General features: G+C 42.1%; 1 protein-coding gene across 7 annotated transcripts in view; it reads right to left on the bottom strand.

Annotated features, from left to right (window-relative positions):
• Nucleotides 1-13,641, bottom strand: part of SYCP2L (synaptonemal complex protein 2 like) — a 28,236-nt gene that overhangs the window by 6,397 nt on the left and 8,198 nt on the right. For 6 of the 7 annotated variants that reach the window (XM_069008113.1, XM_069008112.1, XM_069008108.1 and 3 more), the window contains 17 exons: nucleotides 13,528-13,620; nucleotides 13,378-13,438; nucleotides 12,825-12,973; nucleotides 11,926-11,986; nucleotides 9,510-9,610; nucleotides 9,032-9,104; nucleotides 8,828-8,873; nucleotides 8,186-8,231; nucleotides 7,117-7,205; nucleotides 5,554-5,602; nucleotides 4,378-4,433; nucleotides 3,711-3,765; nucleotides 2,990-3,146; nucleotides 1,861-1,910; nucleotides 1,137-1,233; nucleotides 615-706; nucleotides 387-450 (listed from right to left, as the gene is read on the bottom strand). In XM_069008113.1, coding sequence (XP_068864214.1) covers nucleotides 387-450; nucleotides 615-706; nucleotides 1,137-1,233; nucleotides 1,861-1,910; nucleotides 2,990-3,146; nucleotides 3,711-3,765; nucleotides 4,378-4,433; nucleotides 5,554-5,602; nucleotides 7,117-7,205; nucleotides 8,186-8,231; nucleotides 8,828-8,873; nucleotides 9,032-9,104; nucleotides 9,510-9,610; nucleotides 11,926-11,986; nucleotides 12,825-12,973; nucleotides 13,378-13,438; nucleotides 13,528-13,620 — 1,339 coding nt within the window. The remainder of the gene's footprint in view (nucleotides 1-386; nucleotides 451-614; nucleotides 707-1,136; nucleotides 1,234-1,860; nucleotides 1,911-2,989; nucleotides 3,147-3,710; nucleotides 3,766-4,377; nucleotides 4,434-5,553; nucleotides 5,603-7,116; nucleotides 7,206-8,185; nucleotides 8,232-8,827; nucleotides 8,874-9,031; nucleotides 9,105-9,509; nucleotides 9,611-11,925; nucleotides 11,987-12,824; nucleotides 12,974-13,377; nucleotides 13,439-13,527; nucleotides 13,621-13,641) is intronic. The other variant, XM_069008111.1, reaches the window with a different exon arrangement.

Consider the following 13,641-nt stretch of genomic DNA (forward strand, 5'->3'; position numbering starts at 1 on the left):
GGTTTACATCTATGTTCTTAGGTATAAAGAAAATCAACAGCTTGAAGGGATGCTTGTTTTGTTTAAACTGAAGTTGCTGTCCCCTTTCAAATCATTAAAAATTATCTTTTCTGTATCTATTGAGTTGTTAGTTTGTAAATCCCCACCTACACCACAAGTCCCCCTGTAACCAAAGACAGGTTTTAAGAGTTAGCAACGAATTCAGGAATGTATATAGAAGCATCTTATCACAGTGTCATGATATACAAAACAGAGAAACCAAATTTAGCAAAAACAAAGTATCTCAAAAAAGTCAGTGATAATTTGTCTTTGAAATAAAATAACAGCTTTGGCACCACCTCCTTCTGCTTTTAACCAACTCTTCCATGTTATCAAGAGTAACAAACCTGAGTCCTTCCTCTTGGTACTTTCTTCTTCTCTTGATAATTTGCCCGGTGTACCATGAAACTTCTAAGGAGAGAGAGAAAACAAAATTAGAAGGTACCCACCCTGCAGTGCAAACAAGCTGCTAGGAACTTGTCTAGCTACAGGAAGCAAAGTGACATGATACATTGGTTGCAGGCAGAGGTAGCCTGACAGCAGACTGGAAGGAGGCTAAGCACTGCATACTGCACCTGTGTGGCCTTCTCCACGTCACTGGAAGGGCTCCTGGCAGACAGACCAAGTAGTATTGGACTCCCTCCAGGCTCCTCTGAGAGCGTTTCATCTGTGTGAGAGATTAGTGAGTGACACAGGCATTCGAGTTAGAATCCTGTATTGACTGAAAATCTCAATTTAATGACACAGAAAACAAAACCCAAGCCCTCTACCCTCTTGTTTATCTCACCACACAGGAAGAGGTGGTGACTCAGACCCAGTCCAAAGGCTGTTTTCTGGGTGGTTGTCAGTTAAGTTCATTCCTTCACCTGTCAATAGCACTGGCATATCTTCTCCTTGTACAAGAGACTATTTACACAGACAATATCTACCCCTCATAGCCCTTACACAGAAATATCACAAGGTGAATGTTTATGGAAAAAAAGGTGAAGGAAAATGGGAAAATCAAAAAGAAACCACCACCAAAAACTCATCCAAAAAGTACAGACCCACACATCAAAACTTTCCTAATGCATTGAAGAAGATTAAAATAAGAATACCAGCAAGATCCATTGTGGGTAAATCCTGTCCCTTGGAGCTAAATGTGCTTTTTTTCGTTAGCATCTCCTTTTGAGTGCTTTGCCTTGATGCCCCTTCCTAAAACAGAACAAAGTCTGAGTATTCTTTAAGCATTACTACAGAAGTAGAGGTTTGGGTGTTGTTTTGGAGGGAGGGTTTTGATGATTGGTTTGTTTTTTAAATACACCAAGAGTCGATATAGACTTAAAATATGCTTAACATACTGATGGCTCTACCCAACACTGAAGGACACCTGTGCCCTGAAATCCAATGCATGCACCAATTCTCCCTTTAGGCATTAGAGATGTACATTTGATGATGTTTTACATAAGCAAAATAAAAGCATTACAGTCAAGAAAAGTTTTCCAGGGGAAAAGCTTTTAATGTAACTACTAGTTCTAGAAACCTTTTTTCCCCCAGACTTTCTGTATTTCAAGTATATATATACACACAAACATATACATACATACATACATATATTTGGTATGCAGCATTTAACAATTGTTTCTATGAAGTTTACCATGTTTTCCTAAGATCTCTTCTATTAGACCAATAGAGTTTCAACAGCACTTAGCAGATAAATTTGTCCATCAGAACATTTGAGAATTAAAATAACACCAGTTTATTTAATTCTCACTCATTAGGACACATTTTACATCCATAATGTTTTTAAATCTGAGGCACCAACACATGACACCTTCTTACCTTCTTTGACTCAAAGTCACTGCCACTACTTGCAGAAGACACTGGAAGCACTGCAAGGAGAAGATATTTCCTGGTTACCAGCAATGTAAAGTGTGTACTTTACCCAGTTAACTGAGTTAGCCACAACACAAACCCTTTCAGTTTGGTTTTCTAGGCATTTACAAGACAAAACTTCACAACACTTAGGCGTTTTTTTGAAACTTAATGTTCCTCTAACAAAGCCAGATGCAATGGTGCAAACATACGCAACTCACTGCATCCAGAGCAGCCAAAAAAGTAAAAAACAAAAGACAGGCTCAGCATCTTCTCTGACAGTCCCCAAGTCCCAGGCAAGACTTGTGGGCTGACCCTGGAGTGAGAACAGCTCCCCTGGAAATCTGGTATAAAGCATAATTTCAAGCTCAACTTTCTTTTGCTTTTTCATCCCTACAAGGTCTAACAGCAGTCTGACCAAGCATAGTTCCTCCATGAGTGGGACAGAAACATTCCATCTCATTGAAGACAATTTGGTTTCCATTTGGTGGTCACAGAAGCAGACAGCCCTGGAGCATGGCTGCAGGGGAGGTTTGGTGTTGGTCAGGCCTGAGCAGAGAACACTATCAGAGATAAACACATCTGACACTCAGAGCACAACTGGCTTATTACTGTATAAAAAGGGGAGCAGAATGCCCTGGTCTGCAAATTGTGAGGTTTTTCAAGGTTTACTTGCCAAATCAATGATGTTTCTGGGGAGATGAGGGGGGGAAAGTTGCAGGGGGGAGGTGTAGTATCTTCAGAGAGATCTTCCTCCTAATGCAGTCAAGTGGACCAACACAGCCATCAGCTCAGGGCCCAGAGGCTCTTCAGCATCATCACACAGAGGGCTATGCCCACACAGATGTTTAGGTGTCAAATTTCCACCTGGACTTTTGAATCCCACTTTGGGAAGGGGACAGGAGCCCAGTACAAGCACAGGAGTGTGCAATGCGTCATGGGGCACCCTCTTGCTGCTGGCCTTAAGCCTGCTCTCTCCCACTCAGGAGAGCCAGGATTTGGCCAAACTCTCCTTTCTCAAACCATCATCCCCACTGGCTTTTCTGCAGTGCAGTACATCATGCATAACCAAGTGTCAATAGGGGACTAAGCTTACCTTTTAATTTACTTCTCACCCTGGGTCTTTTTCGGGTATAGTCAACAGATTTTGGCACCAACTGTATCTGAGAGTCAAGGATCCAGCTTTTCTCACTCTGACCAGTGCTTGTATTCTCATTGTTGCTTTCAGAGAAAAGATGTTTCCTGTAACTGGACTAAAGACACGATTAAGTCCTGCTCAATCAGCTCACTCAGAAGCCCCCCAAGCCATTCACTTCAGCTACTACCAAGTTATCCCATTTCTACCTCCTTATGGTGCAACATGCAAAGCTGTGAAATCTGCCAAAACAGCCACAGCCGGCTGCTGAAACAGCCAAATAAAAACACTGACAGGCAGATGCTTGCCTTTTACCAGCAGGGGGTTTTTACAGTATCCCCCTTCTTAGTCTCTCCGTCTCTCCTGTGCCTAAAATGAGCGCACTCTTGGAAGGTGGAAAGCCTCAGTATGTCTGAGCTGCTTCCAACAGTACATTGAGGGGAAAAAGCTAGCACAGACAATTTACTGGCTGGTCTGGCAGTGATGGTGCATCCTGAGCACTGCTTTCAAAATGACAGAGTATTTAGAGGCTACTAGGCTCACATTTCTCCACCTCTGCACTGGGTAGGCCTTAAACTTCAGCTTCTTTGTATGTGCAACAGATTTGTACAGGTAGAAATACACAGCAATCAAATACACAGCAATCAAAGGCTCTAGGGATGAAAAAGCATAGACAACCTACCTGCCTTCTCTCAAGAGTGTTTGATTCCTTGTTCTTGCTTCTTGTTTCATAAGTCCTGCCAAGTAACACAAAGACCCAAATTAGAGCAGCAAACACAGCAATAACACACCACAGAACTGTGGAATGGGCACAGCCAAAGAGAAGTGACAGGAAGCTCCTTAAGATATCAGCAGAAGAACCAAACTGTTTAAGTGCAATCATTAAACAAATTTTTCTTTGCTTGGATTTTGAAAGTAGCAATTCAGGGATGTCTAGAAATCAGCACTTTTTAAAATGAAAATTAACCTGCATACTTAAAGGTGGCAAGTCCGTGGAAGCTTGCTATGACTGGAAGGCAGCCAAAGCAGGGCAGGGAGTTTAAGCATTTTCCAAAAAATAAATCAGTAATTTTGGCACATGGTCAGGAAAGGGTGATGTTTAAGAGTCAGTCTTATTATTGGCAAAGTTGACAGGAGCCACACTATTCTCTCCAGTAACCTTTATATTCTCAGGTACTATTTAAATACTGTTATCAATAACATCCACAGATAGCGTGGTAGCTAAGCAAGAAACTATTGCATTAGAAAAATCACACAGCCTTTTCGATCCTAACTTAAGAGAGCTTAACCAAAGCTATGAACTCTTACATAGCAAAAGGTTCATAAACACTGCATATATAATCCTGTACCTCTGATTTTGTGAAGAGATTTTCTGGGCAAGAATCTTTCCTTTGGCTGCAGCAACCTGAAAGTGAAGCAGAGAGTTGCCCTAGAGTGCAGTTACTGCATAAAATACGCTACATAATTAAAACATGTCACAACTCAGAAGGGAAATAGATTACAAGTCCTGCTCAGAAATTTCACTTTTTAATGGAATGGGATTTGTTGATTGAAACAGTGCCATACATTATGATAGACAAACATTTGAGTCTTAAAGAGAGTTCCTTTCTCTATTCCTTGGTTTATGGATAATGCTCATTTTAAGCACCAACATCACAAGACGCATCATTTGAATCAATAGCAGTGCTGGCAGCAGCACGGTGCAGGGCCCCTGGACAGCCCTGGGACAGTTTGCTGGGACCGGGGCAGGGCCATGGAGCAGGGATTTATGCTGACACCCAGTGGCAGTTGCAAGGATCGGGCCATGTCCAGTTCATAAGAGAAATTTGGGGTGTTCCATTCAGCACCCATTGCCTCACAATTAACAGGTGGCAGTGACAGCCCCCACATTAGGGAAGAGGCTGAAAGTAAAATGGTTTGTACAGCACAGACACCTTGATGGAGGCCATCAGGAGCAAGTTCAGCTTCCTGGGAAAGCCCACACTGGGCAAAGTTTCAAAGTAGGCAAAGTAATTAATTTTTATTCCTTTTTTTTTTTTTTTTTTTTTTAAAGAGTCTGGAAATTTAAGTCAAGCAGAATTTCCAGCAAAAGTTTTGTGAGGACTAGGTTTTAACCAGGGAGTCCCAGCTTGCAAAGCACAGCTTGAAGTGGATTTCAGTCTCCTCTGTTTAGCCTAGGAGGACAAAGTGGATGATCAGCAATCTGCTTTTGATATTAAGTAAAACACAGAGGTTGGCCTTCAACCACAGAGATCTCCCATGCCCCCACTGAAGCAAAAGCTCAAATGTCTGTTGCTGTTATCATGTGTTACCCACCACAAAATTCAAGTGGTGATGAGCATTCTTACCACTCAAAAATATTCTATTTCCACTATACAGAGAAAACAACAACAACAAAAATCTCAGATTCCCAGTTGTCTGTCCTGCTATAACAGTGTCCATCCTTACAGCATTTCTGCAGCAAATGATATCCCCTGCTTCAAGTTACTACTCTGTTAGGTGCTGAGCTTCTGTCTCAACTTTACCTTTTCATGACTTGAGGAGTCTGAGTTTTCAAAGTCATAGGGTTCCTTCCTGCAAGACAACATATACTTGGCAGTGATGTACAACAGTGAAAAATCACCCTATAGAAGTTCATTAAGACTATGGTGGTGATAATGTTTCCTTCTGACACCCCTCTCCTCAGATACATTATGCCTAAAAATAATGTTTTCTAGGCTTCTAAAAAAATAATTTCTCCTCTTCTACTTATTCTTATTGCTGCATATCTTGATTCTCACTCTATTAATTGTAACTGTTTAAAGAAATAGTCAAAACATAGAAATTAACCTATCCCTGTTTATGTAGAGGACATTTTGTCTCACATCGCCCGTAATAGTACACAGTAGGAAGAATTAATGAGTGGAAATAAAATATCAGAAGCATTCTAAAAATTCCATTTCATTTCCTTTTGAAAATTCCAGTATTTAAGGTTTGTTGTCTAATCACTTCCCTGCGTACACCTAGATTTTGTTGTCAGGTCTTCCAACAGTTAAACTTAACTGTACCTCTGTGGGTTTTTCCAAATCGTAACTATTTAAAAAAAAAAAAAAACCCTACAACAATCACTCAACGTACAGTACACCTTCTCTTCATTACTGAAAGAGCGGGAGGACTAAAGAACTGAGGTCCTCGACGAAGCCTCCGAGGGAAGGAAACGCTCATTTCCAGACGAAACACTAGAGGGAGCATAATGACCAAACTAAGAAGTACTTCACCTCTAACTTCTACGCTGCTGCTCCTGTTTTAAAACCGGTGTTTGCTGCACTAATTCATTTTGTCTTAAAGCACACAATTTCTAGTCCTGATGTAACCCTACATCAATTTTTCCTATTTTCATCTACTATCATCCAAAAAACTCGTATAAGCACTCTAGTTTTTGGGAGGTTTTTTTGAGTTAAGAGACAGTAGGCTGAAGCAGAATGCCCCAGAACAGCAGCAGAGATCCTTACACACAGTCATTTGCCCTCCTGCCCAGCCGCAGGCATTAACTTGAACACAACACTTAGAGCATAGGAGGAGGGTGCAACAAGGCAGACTTCATACGGCCCCCAAACCCTCAAGTGCTTCTTCCTGCAGTGCCCCCAGCTTTAAATGCAAACAGACAGATGTGTGGATGCAAAGGAAGGGGACAAATTGAGAAAGAGGCCATCCTGAAACCCTAGGATGCATGATGCCAAGGAACTGCGACAGTATTTGGGAAAGCTTAGGCATTTGTGAAAGAAGCTGGCACTCAGAACTCAGCTCACTGGGGGATTATGGTTGGGCAAAGAAAAAAGAAAAGCCAACAACCCATGACATAGTATCACAGGGGTAGAAGGCATTTTTGGCATTTAGAGTTAGCTTCTGAAGTCTTTATCACTTTGAGGACCCAAAGAGTCCTACAGAGACAAGTTATGACCCTCTGTAGCCTCATACTTGTTTTGTTGCCTGTTCTAGGTACAGACAGGTCACCCCATGAGGACACCCTCTCTCCCTGAGTGCTAGGAAAGGTCTAAAATCACTTGGTACACCAGTTCCTGCATGAGTGCAGGGCTTGCATGTCATACCTGCCTTCAGCCTTCTTCCTGGCCAAGCTTGCTCTTGTGTTTCTCTTTTTGCTGCTAACATCCTTTGGAAAAGGAGAGAGCTGCAGGATCTAAAATGACAAAACCCAAAGTCATGTTCTGATACTAGAGCCTGCCAAAAGCAGAGAAAAGGTGTGCCAGAAAACTTCCTTCCTCCCACTACAACAATTATCCAGGTGCAACTGCTGCCTGCAGTTCTTTCCTACCAGAAAGTATGGGACTCCCAGAGCTGAAATTGAGGGGTCCAAGAGGGTGGGGGTGGAGAGAGTGTTTTGAAAGTTTTGAATTCACTGTAGAGTGGACAAGTGCTACAAAACAATTGAAGTGGAAGTAAAAAAAATATTTTATTTGTAAACATCTAAAACTAGCACCTGGAAATGTAAACCCAAGAAGAAGCCTAAAATGTGATTTCTTATGTAAGGTAAGTACCTAAGCTCAAAAATATTGGTTTGGGAATTTAGTTTTTCTCATGTAGTACATTGACTTTTTTTTTTTTTTTTTATATGTGAACACACCAATAGAAGTTTTCAAGTGCAACTGCAGATGACTCTCAGTTACTTGGCAATTTACCCAGGTTGCAAGTTCCTATACAAGGATTATAGAGACAGATCTAGCATGGGAGACTTATTAGAACCCAGACACAAAACCAAATAAATACATCTGTAAACTCCCAAGGCTTGCTTTCATTCAGGAAGCAAACATTCCCTCTTTGAGGACAGTGTGCAAGTCTTGTGACATGCAAGTATGTCCCACACACCCCTGCACACAAGCACAACACACTGCTTCTGGGGGGTAAATGTGCTGAATAAACTCTAATGAGCTTGAATTACTTGGCTGGGCCCCTCTAGAATGAGGCTGGTGGCTGCAGCCTCTGCAGCTCACTCGTGGTGCTGAGTGGCCCAGCACATCAGGTGTGACACTCCGTGGGCTCAGGACACCGCTCAATGGCACGAGTGGGGCAACCCATCCCAGCTTTCTTCTGCAACTCCACCAGAATGTCTCTTCCCCACCCTGTATCTCTTCACTCAGGGGGACCCCAGGGCACACATACCTTTGGTATTGACTCATCCATAGGTTCTTCTTCTAGGAGCTTCTCACTGGAGACAAGAGAACATGTGAGAGAGCTGTTCATTTAAAGACCAAAACGTTTGTGAACTACTAAGGGAAAAAAAACCAACTTGCACCTAAGTAATGGTTTACTGTGTAGAGAAGAAAGATAATCAATAACTCTACAGAAGTCCAGCTCCTCAATTACAAGAAATTCTGTCCTACAAAGGTCTGGGGGAAAAGGTGAATTCAAATTCACATCATCTTTCACAAAGTCATGGTCCCCATTATGAACAATCTCACTTTTGGCAAGCTCAAGTGCAACAGCTGAAGTTTAACTCTGTAAAGCAGCTGTGGGCTCACCTCGCATTTGGACTAAATCCATGATGAGTAAAAAGTCACACCAAAGCAGCAGCAAATCTAGTAACTAAACATGACTGTTCAGCAGCAACTCCAAAGTGCTGTAACTCCAGGCAAGCAGCCTTGATGTCCAGGTGGCAAAACAGAATCTTCAATTTAATAATTGATGGAATAATCTCAAAGTTACATGCATTAAAATCCCAGGAGAAAGAAATAAAAACCCAAACACAGACAAAAATAACCACAAAAACCCCACTTTGCAATTTTCTGTCTGTGAGACACTCACCTAGGCTTAGCTTTCATCCTTGGAGAGGGAGTTTTGGACTTTTTTTCTGAAGAAGGCAAGGAAACTATAGTTTTACCCTCTGGAACTACTATGAAACTTTATCTGTTTTTGCTGTAAGACCCACAAAAGCAGAGCCTTCAACATGTCACCTGGGTGACATTTAACTGGGTCAGACTTAAGGAACTGAAGGATCCCATGCCTGACCTTGGTTAGCATCTTCCAGGTCAGTCTGCTGGCTCACTGTAACCACGGCAACACCAGAGTTAACCATTTTCTGCTTGGAGACATGAAATCATGAACAAAACTCATATATGACCAATAAAAAAGTGGGTATTTTTAGAAACAGGTTTTTTGTACTAGTCTGTGGCAACGGCTTCATGACAGGTTCATCATTGTCCACACATACAAACCTTTTAGGCTGTGTGTGACACCATGGGTTTCTCACTAAGAGCATCCCACTGTCTCCTTATGAGGGGAAGTAATTTTTTTTTTCCTTTTTAAAGCACTTTTGCCAAAATTGCAGCTCTGGAGACAAGTATTTGAGCTGAATAAATACAAATCAGTTTTCTTTGAAAATAGGTTTTAGTCACACCCATTAAAAAAAGCAGACTGAAGGAGGGGGAAAGGGGCATAAGGACTGTTCCAACATACAGCAAACACTTAGTGCTACAGCGCCTGTTACCTGCTGTCTGTGCTGAGAGGTTAAGTTGTCTTTTTGAGTCTCCACGTTTTCAGAGTTTGAAGGATCTGTCCTCCTCTGTGCATTAGAGGACACAGGTATCTCTGCAAAAGAGCAACTGGGGTGAGAATGTCATCACAGTAATTGAACACACTCACTACCCCTTCTTTCCATTCCCACACATGCATGCATAAACTGCAGCAGCACAACCTTCTAGGCACAAACATCTCAAGATCACATTTAACAGAACAAACCCAAATATCTTCAAATTGCCCAGTGAAAAATTGCAATGCTAAATAAACAACATATAAGCTCATCGATACTGGATGAACACATGCATGTTTATAATCTTACTACTTATATTGCTACACTGACTCCTCAGCTCTGGAAAACATGGAGCAATCCTTTGTGTCTGACTAAAGCAGAGGGGATCTTCTACCATCTATGTTTCCCTCCACTCAATCTCTATCAGGCACCGCAAAATTTGTTTCACTACAGATTAATTACCTTCTGCCCTTTGTACCCCTTGATTGCTTCAATCAGTAGTGCCCACCTTGCACCTCTCTGTGCTCCAGTGGGCACTGATAAAGGAGCTCCTAGCTCATCTGCATCTCTAGAATCTGGAGGAGTTCCATTCTAGCTTATTTTAGGTTGTAAATGGAGGAAAATGGGAAGGACTACAAAGAAGTTACTGCCTCAGATATTTAGAGCTGGTAGTAGCTCTTTCAAGTATTCACCCGGAGAAATCTGAAATGCACAGGAACTTAGGAGAAAGTAAAAATATCTTTTTAATATCTTCACTGAAAGAATGTTACCTATCCTAAGAGCTCTTCAAACTTGATTTGTTTTCAAGACAGTGGGTGGTAGCAGCAGAAAGAGCTGTGATTTCACAGCCTTAGAGGATGTGGAAACATCTGTCAAGCAAGTTACACCAAGAAAGGATCCACACAAAAAGTAATCACTCTAAAACCTGAAATAAAGCCAGTTTTGGAGCAAGGACAAATCCCAGCCTTCAAAGCTAAAAGGTCACCATACAGAAAAAAAAGAAAGCCATCTTCCAAAAAATTTGATGCTGAAGTTGAGCTGAGGAAGTGTTTCCTGTTTAGGACCAACTTTGATCACACACACCTCCTGCATTTTTGCTGTAAGCAGCTTTTCCTTAAGCTGTGGGTCACAGCCTTGTAGGGATTTACAGAAGAATTTCAGAGCGTGAGAAGGAAAGAAAGGAGTTACTTTCCCTTTTCTTGGCAGGTGCTGGGCTTAGACCTTCCTTTGGGTCAGACACAGAAATGACACATCTGTACATCAGGCTCCAAGTTACCTCAACAACTACCAAATTCAGAACATAACAAAACTCTGCCAAATGACCCTGGGAGAAGATGCCTTGCAGGAGATGTTCACTGGCAGCACAGGAAACACCACCATTTGATGGCAAAAAACTTAACTTAATGTGCCCACTTCGAAGAAATACAAAGCATTGGCTGTAGGCTGGTGAGCATAGGGAAATAAAGGCTATTCCAGGTCTAGCTAAGAGCCTTTCATGCCTTAAGGCAGACAGCTACATTTGTAGCTGGGGCACACACAGACACAGCCCTGCAGCATGAGGTATTTACAGCAGCAGGTCACCTCCTGCACAGGAGCTGGACTGCTGCTCACCTTTACCCACAAATAGGGGTTGCAGATGAGCACCTCTGCTCCCCCAGCTGTTCTTCTACAACAGCTCCAGGCATCTCCCAAGGCATCATCCACTCCACCTGGGGACAGGAGACTGGAGCACACCACTTTCTAGCATATCACCTTGTTCAGAAGAAACAGAAAACACCTCCCTGCAGGAAGCTTTAGGAGAGGTTGCCCCACCATATGCACGCCACTGCACAGAGGAGAGCTTGTTAAGTGCCAAGGTGCAAATACTGGCCCATCAGAGAACCTATGCTTTCTGGAGGCCAGATGCCACCATCCCCTTCTGCAGGCACCCACAGGGCATGGCCAAACCAGAAACCAGGCACTGGGAGGGGAGGACAGGAGGGTGCATCCTACTGCACCTGCAGAGGGAGAAAGTCCTGCACACTCCGCACACCAGAGGTCAGCCAGCAGCTGAAGCGTGCCTGGCCAGGCCACCTGCCAGCACACAGAGCCTGTCTCCATGAGCCTTCCCCTGCCTGTGGAACCCCAGCAGCACACAGCCATGGTGCCCAGCCCTCACTCCCCAGGCTAGAGGGACTCAGCGCCTGCCACGAGCACCAGTTACCAAGCTCACAAAGCAGGAACAGGGGAAGATTAAGCTTGGGCATTGCTTGGTTTTTTTCCTTTTTATTTTAAGTGAGGTTAACTGTAAACTGTGGACTGCAAGTGAAAACAATAATTTGAAAACAGATATTTGAATTTAATGAAATAACACGATAAAAAAAAAAAAAATCACCTGCTTCATTCTGAATGGCTGGCTTCCCAGAAAGGGCAATCTCCTCTTCAGAATCAACCATCTGTTGGTACGAATTAATGTCACATGAAAGTGTTCTTAAAAAGAGTAGTCTTTTTCTAGTAAAGTCAGCTTCTTAATAAGAAAACTAACAATTGCTACTTGCCAGCAACAAATCAGTGGATGGTGATTAAGTTGATCATTTGGAAAGCTCTTGGCTCCTTTAGGAGCAAATGACAGCCACTATATTATGGTTATTTACTGTCATGTAAACTCTTCTGCAAATCCCAGAGACTGTGGATTAATTACAAATCAAAAATTGACTATGTTAACATTTGTGGGGGGTGGGAGGGGGGGAGGGAAATCACACACAACCTATATTTTTAGATTAGCTAATAAAAAACCTTGAGGTTTTAGAAGCATTCTACTCTTTGTCTTGAGCTACTATCTACAAAGTCAGTCTAAGATTTGCATCTTTCAGCACACCTCCAGGTTTTTGTGTAACAGCTTGCTCATCCTGTGCAGTGTAACACTTGGAGCTATATGCAAGAGCATGTTCATACTTAATGTTATGCAATTAAATGCCACAGGCTTTATTTTCCACTTCAAAAACTCAGGGAAAGTCATAACATAAGGAATTAATTAACAAATCAGTTTAACCTTCCCACTTTTAAACCATAAATTTGAGTACCTTGAAACTTCTTTCCTAAAACACCTATTTCCTCTTCCAGGCCAAAGCTACAAGCATCTATATAGAGTATCCATAATGGGAAAACAAATATAGAGTAAAGAGGCATGGAGAAAATAAAGAAACCACAAAACACAAATCCCACAAACCTGAATGGTTTTGCCCAGTGCAAAATATAGTTTAGAAAAGAAAAAGAGCACATATTACAGCTTACCATCAGTTTTTCATCTCCCAGGACTTTTCTAAGTACACTTAAGATTTCAAACTCAGCACTGAAAACCAGTTTGATTTTTGTTACTTCTGTTTTATTAAGAGCAGAGGGTATCTTCATAAAAATTTTAACAATCTTTTGTCTATCCTTCTCTGTGTAAAAAAACAAACAAACAAACCAAACAAAGAATTAGATTTGTTTTAGATCAAGACATTCTTCTGTCAACCCAAAAATGTCTGAGTAAGTGTTTGGGATTTTTAAAAGAGTCTCTTTTACATCCTGCCCTTGCATTTCCAGTTACTCTGTTCACTCATTTCTTTCCTATTGAGTCTTGATTATGCTGTTCCCCAGGACACCTATAAACTGATACCTCAAGCTGTCCTACTTGGGTAGGGAGGGTGGGTTATTGTGCAGAATGAGGCCACATACTGTCCAAAGGACAAGGCAGGAAAGGAGAAGACACAGGAACACTTTGGTGATGGTGAGATTTTAGGTTTACTCCATTTGCCTCATGAACCTCCAGCCAAACAGGACAGTGTCATTGGAAAAATCTTACCTTTCATGCTGTAACTGTTGACATTTTCTTTTGACAGCCTCACAGAGTCCCAAAGAGCTGCCTTTGAAAACCAAAGCCATTGTGTCAGAAGGGCTGAGGGAGTGCCCACTGACTTAGGCTAAGCCAAGGCCACCTGGGCTGTGCTGTTACCTCATCACAATCCACATAGAAAGTCACACTCTGGCTGCCAACATTGAAGTCAATCCAGAACTCCTCCAGCTTCTCATCCGATGGCTTCTTCACCTGGGGAAGAAGAGCAGTACT

Source organism: Aphelocoma coerulescens, chromosome 2 (genome assembly GCF_041296385.1).
Source record: "Aphelocoma coerulescens isolate FSJ_1873_10779 chromosome 2, UR_Acoe_1.0, whole genome shotgun sequence".
In the NCBI taxonomy this organism is placed as follows: Eukaryota; Metazoa; Chordata; class Aves; order Passeriformes; family Corvidae; genus Aphelocoma; species Aphelocoma coerulescens.